We start from the raw sequence: 6,214 nt of genomic DNA, 5'->3' as shown, positions 1-6,214 counted from the left end.
TAGTGATTTACATTTTTATTTTTGTCTTGCCTTATGCCTATAGGAGTATATTCGTGTGATGCGCTAGTGATTTACATTTTTATTTTTGTCTTGCCTTATGCCTATAGGAGTATATTCGTGTGATGCGCTAGTGATTTACATTTTTATTTTTGTCTTGCATTATGCCTATAGGAGTATATTCGTGTGATGCGCTAGTGATTTACATTTTTATTTTGGTCTTGGCTTATGCTTTATAGGAGTACGTTTATGTGATGTGCTAGTGCTCTAGGAATTTAGGATTTGTAACTTTAGTATTGACCTGGGTTCATGTGTAAATGTTATACTACGACATAATTGTAAAATAATATGCACTTATTCGCACAAAGTTCATAATATAAATGAAACGGAGCAATACGTAATGACATTAAATGCGGTATTGTTCTGACCTGGCGGTAATCAATAACTTGTGTAGTGTTACAAATCCTAGGTCAACTCGATTAATAGCTGATAGTAAAAGTGATTTGGCATACCGTTTTAGTCTGTTATAAATGACACTTGGTATACCTTGAGAGTTTTGGATTCTATAAACAACATGAATACAAACATAAGGATATAATTAGATTTTCTTCAGGAAAAGACCCATCCAAATCTTTCAAGGTTTATCTCACATCGACCTCGATTGTTCTGTGAACTATGAAAGGTAAATGTGTACAATAGAAGGTACAACTAGTGGCCTAGTATGGCATTTCATGGAGACTAACAGAAACTTTATGAATAAAAGCATATACCATGTATTTATATTTGCTCATAACGGTACCTAAAATGGTTTGTACCCCAATTGTAATCAGGTCATAATTTTAGCTGCCGATGTTTCTTACGCCATGGGCATGTTGGTCTATAGATTTTCCTGCCTGATGACCAAGCTATTTCAGGATGTAAACATAAGTCAAAAAACGTACTTGTAAGTTATGCCCACTTACAGTGGAATCTCCACGTGAATCAGCGACACAAACCCTAATCAATAAGTCAATACTATCAGATATAGAGAATACCTATAAAGCCGGCCACACACGTACTTGAAAGTAGTGTATGGAACGCGCATGCCACAATTGAAATCATGTATAAGCGCTGGCTTCAAAACCCTTCAAACAAAAACACACTTGTCTCACGGTGTGTACAAGGGACGGATTCGACATCATTAGGACAGGATATTGAGAAAATGGCATCGTCACAGCTTGTCTTCTTTGTGAATGGCATTAAGGTAAGAATAGATTTTACCGCCATCAGATTCTTATTTGGATCCAGTTTCATATGCGGAATGAATTCCCAACGGATCCGAACGTTTTTAGCTGTTGTTTCGATTATTCCTTTTTCTTGTTTGCTTTCTTTTCTTTTTCACTCGTACGAAATATAAAACGATGATCCAGATCTGCTGTTGCATAATGTTCCAGCTGACCAGAATCTATGCACTTTGTTAGAATTTATCAGGAGAACGAATAATGTAGACTTTGAACGATGGGCGAATTATTCGACGGCATACCAGGATCTATGTTGTTTGGAATTAGGTTCAGCTTGGAGGCGAATACATTAGGCATGTACCGAAAGCGCAAAAGAAAAACATGTAAATATAAATATAGGAAGACATAAGAGATTTTAAAAATGAATGAAAAACAAAATATTAGAGAGACAGACAAGAAATTCCACTTATTATCCTGCTACAGGTTTCATGCCACACTGCCGTACAATATATCAGAATTAGGGGATGGGTCGTACCTAGCAAAATAATGGAAATCTGTTCGTCCAACCTTTACTAAAGCCTATATATTTTTGTTACTCCAGTTTGAGGTGGTCGGCATTTGGCTGTGGTGAAGGACACACAGGTTGCTATAATTTCTATGACACCCATCTCTGGATTGTATTTGTCCAGCGTGGGTATGTAAAAATGCTTGCCGGCATCTCCCCACGGGTTGGTGGTTTTCCCCGGGGTGTTCCACAGGGTTCATCCTCCACCTATAGACCTTTTTCAGGAAGTCGAATCTGGGTTTTTCCACTCGAATATATAACGCATGCACAATCAACGTAGGGCAACTTTTAAGCAATTGTCATTAACATAGTGTATGTTCATGAAGATAGTTTCAAACAAATTTGTAAAGGTTTGATACCTGTAGCTCCCTTCACAGAAATAGTGTGTTTAAAAATCATGAGTACATAGTTCAGTAACCTGCCAAAAAACAGAAAAGTAGATATGAGCACAAAAAGCATCAGGGAGGACCAGAGCAGCGGGCAGGATTTGTGGACACTATGAAAAATTATCCAAATAGGTCCCAGTGAATCACAAATTGAAACAACAGTGGACCCCCCTGGCCGTTGTGGTCCCGATGAATTTGTCCTACTCTGTCTGCGGTCCTGGAAAGGACTTACAAAGTTGTATGATTCATGTCTGAAAGGAAAGTGGTGGCTGGATGATTTTCGCTGGTGACCAGAATTACAATTTGTACGAATCTACGTGTATTTAGATGACTCTTCAAGACTATATACTCGCGAAAACATGAAAAAATCTCTTTGTTGTTGCATCTCATCTCAATCTCAATATCTACTCCAGAAACTTCAAAAAGTTCAAAACACAGCTGCTTGGATCATACTTAGAGTACCACGATCAGAGCACACCTCCCCGCTGTTCTGTACCCTACACAGGCTATCCATTCGATCCAGAATCAAACACAAAATTTGTTCTCTGTGCTACGTTTCACTGTCGAACTCTAGTCCAACCTACCTATCAGACCTCACCCATGTGTACACACCAGCAAGATACTTACGCTCCACTTCTGACAATCGTATACTCATTATTCCCACTATGAAAACAAAGTCATATGGACAGCGTTCTTTTGCATACCAGGGCCCAGCAACGTGGAATGAATTGCCCACTGAACTTAGACACAAAGACACAGTGGTCCCATTCAAGAGATCTCTTAAAACTCACTTATTTTGACTGCAAGAACAAACTTAAAGACCTAATAATGTTTCCTACATTAAATATTTTCAGCATGTTTTTTATGTTTTCTAATTTTATAGTGTTTGTTTTTGTAATCATATCATTATATACGTTTTTTATCTTATATGTGTTGTCTAATGTTGTAAAGCGCTTAGAGCTTCTAACGATTAGGCGCTATACAAAGTCCTCATTATTATTATTATTATTATTATTATTATTATCTAGGGCTGGGCTGATTTGTGGGAAAGTCTGAAACCCCTGGTCTGTTTCTTCTATTCTTTCTTATATTTTCTCTTTCTGTGTTCCTATTGAGGCCTTTTCTATATAAACTACCTTCAGTTTGATCCATATTGTTCGGGTAAATTTAAGGGTTCCTCGAGTGACTGTTCTGTAGCGATTGATTTTGAGTCTCGAGATTTTATTTTAGAATCGAGTATTCTGCCTCTACGTAGACTTTTGGTTCATATGTAATATGTACGGACAGTTGCAGCTTCCGTCATGTGTGTTGTGGTGTTGCAGGTCTAGTTTTCAGTTGATCGAGTGACATTTGTCTTTCCTTTTCTTTTTTTGGCGGGTCCTGTGATGATGTGGATTACAATATGTTTAATACTTTGCTGTTTGGAAATTTAAATTGTTATATATATATATATATATATATATATATATATATATATATATATATATATATATATATATATATATATATATATATATATGAATAATCAAGGCACTTTTGTTCATGCACTTCTTTTCTCCAAGTTCTATATTCTTCTTTTCTCAACCGCTCCGGTGGCCTAGTGGTTAGAGCGTCCGCCTCGGATGCGGGAGGTCGTGGGTTCGATCCCCGGCCGAGTCATACCATAGACTTTAAAAATGGTACTAACAGCTGCCTCGCTTGGCGTTCAGCATTAAGAGGTTAGTGTTAGGACTGGTCGGCCTGGTGTCAGGATAATGTGACTGGGTGGGACATCATGCTACATGTCTGCGGCATGATGCCCCAGTGCTAGACATCACTATAAACTGCCACATTGCAGACATCGTAGCGATATGACTGAAAAATTGTTAAAGCTACGTTAAAAATCAAAATCACACATCTTCTTTTCTCTCCTGCTTGAAAAAGCGTCCGTATTGTCCGACAACCTTCCATATACCTTGTACAAACGACGGCTTATATTTGCTCATACAAGTCTCTTAGATAAAGACCTGTTGCAATCACATTTTTGCAGGCTAGCTTATCTCTAAGCGTGATGGTCTAACGATTTTTTACTATAAGCAAACAAGACACTAGAGAGGCTCTCACGTCATGAATAATGTAATTTGTCGGAATGCAAACATGATTTAATAAAAAGAAAAACAATTGTAAATTCTGCCCACTGGCACAGGTATCTCCACGCCCACTATGATTCAGTATAGCGTGTAGCGTTATGTAGCGTTTTTTGATATCGATTAACATCGGTAAGACGAAAGGGCTAAGATACTGGCACGTGGACATTCAAAGAGTGTTTGGAGTACGTATGTCACGTGTAATAGTGAAATAAAAACTCGCGTCTCTCAGATTTATGCAAGAGTCTGATGTTGGCACTATATGAACAAGAGGTAGAGAAAATGTCTTCGTCAGAGCTTGTCTTCTTTGTGAATGGCATTAAGGGAAGGTTACACTGTGGTCATTATCATCTCATATAGATCCAGTTTTATATATGGAATGCAATACCAGTGGATATGACTTTAAAATTATTTTTTTTATTTCTCCACTTATGCAAACACATAAATCGACCCGAATAGAAACGTATACAGTATGCAAGTGAATAAGTTTGATCCAACTGACATCTGTATAGATCCCGATATGTTATCCAATAATCAGATCTAGGTAAATGCAATTTGTTAGAATTGATTACTTTGATACTTAACATAGACCTGGATCTGCCAGCACATCGCGTGACAGCAAATAAGGTCTATAATGTTTGCAGCAGAACTCGAAAAAGAAAAGAAAGAACTATACATATGAAAATGCAGGAAAACTGGGGGATGGTTACACAGACAAACAACACAAGAATGAAGAGACATTCAGTTGTACTCACAAATTCCACGTATAACTAACACAGCTGTACATTTGATGACGTACGACTTTGGAATCTAATGTAGAAGGGGTGGGTGGAGCCTATCAAAACACAATGAAAATATTTATGTCCGATCTTTACTAAATCCTACATAAATTAGTTACCATTGTTTGAAGTGGTCGGCATGGGCGTCGTATGACCATGTTGCACTAATGTATCAGGCACTCATCTCCGGATTTATCTACAACTATCAATAGTCCTACAATGAAAGACCTCGGCCTTGATATTTATGATTTGGGCGTCGAGGTCTTACTGTCTGAATAACGGCGTTATGTAGTGTGTTTTGATTTCGACTAACATCGTAACAGCGGTCAAATTGCCAGGAATATCTCACACACTATGCAGCCCATAACGACGCTTTTCTACAAATTAAAGTCATAAGTTCTAGTCAGACTTTACTTACTGTGATGTAATGTTTTTAATAAATTCATATTTTCACACAAACAAATGGGCCTGTTTTCAACTTTCCTTGGCCTACATTTCACTTAGCTGGAATGCGATGGAAGCCGAGAATGCTGAAGTCGAATTAAGTTGAAGTATCCCTTTTTAACGAAACGAATAAAAATATATTGATAATGATACTGAATAAAAGTGTTCAGATAGCTTCGTTTCGTTCACGATTCTTATCATCCTTTAACCGATTTTGGTATTCCCGGCTTCCATCGCATTCCAGCCAACTGAAATATAGGCTAACGAATCTTGAAAACATGTCCATTTGCTTGAGTGGGAATTTAAATTTATTAGGAACAAGACATCAGAATAAGTAAAGCCTGACTAAAACATTACAACTTTAATGAATTTTGAATAATGTTGTTGTTGTAGGTTTTAACGCCATTTTTCAGCACAAGATAGGCTATAAATGGCGGCTAGTATCATCGGTGGAGGAAGAACCCGGGAAAACCTAAGAGAGGACCACATACCCACGAGAAGCTATCTGCAATCTTTCTCACATACCCACATTAACTGAGCCCGAGACTCGAACCCACGTAGACTGAGGTGAAATGGCAGTGATCCGTAACGGTGACCACTCAGCCACTTGGGGCCCTGAGTTATATAGTTGAAGAGCGTCTACTAACTAATCTAAAATGCACAAACCTGTTTCAACTTAGCTATTTACAACTCCTTC

At 37.9% G+C, this 6,214-nt stretch overlaps 1 protein-coding gene across 1 annotated transcript in view; it reads left to right on the top strand.

Moving 5' to 3' along the window:
- Positions 1 to 1,082: 1,082 nt before the first annotated feature.
- LOC149791929 (xanthine dehydrogenase/oxidase-like) overlaps positions 1,083 to 6,214 on the top strand; it is an 84,116-nt gene continuing 78,984 nt past the window's right edge. Inside the window, exon 1 of the mRNA XM_089969495.1 lies at positions 1,083 to 1,240. Within this exon, the coding sequence (XP_089825621.1) occupies positions 1,097 to 1,240 (144 nt within the window). The 5' untranslated portion in view covers positions 1,083 to 1,096. The remainder of the gene's footprint in view (positions 1,241 to 6,214) is intronic.

The sequence above is a fragment of the Sinohyriopsis cumingii genome, chromosome 9 (genome assembly GCF_028554795.1).
Source record: "Sinohyriopsis cumingii isolate HCF-2022 chromosome 9, ASM2855479v2, whole genome shotgun sequence".
NCBI lineage: Eukaryota > Metazoa > Mollusca > Bivalvia > Unionida > Unionidae > Sinohyriopsis > Sinohyriopsis cumingii.
The sequence above is the reverse complement of the archived record's forward strand: the minus strand, read 5'-3'. Positions and strand labels throughout refer to the sequence as shown.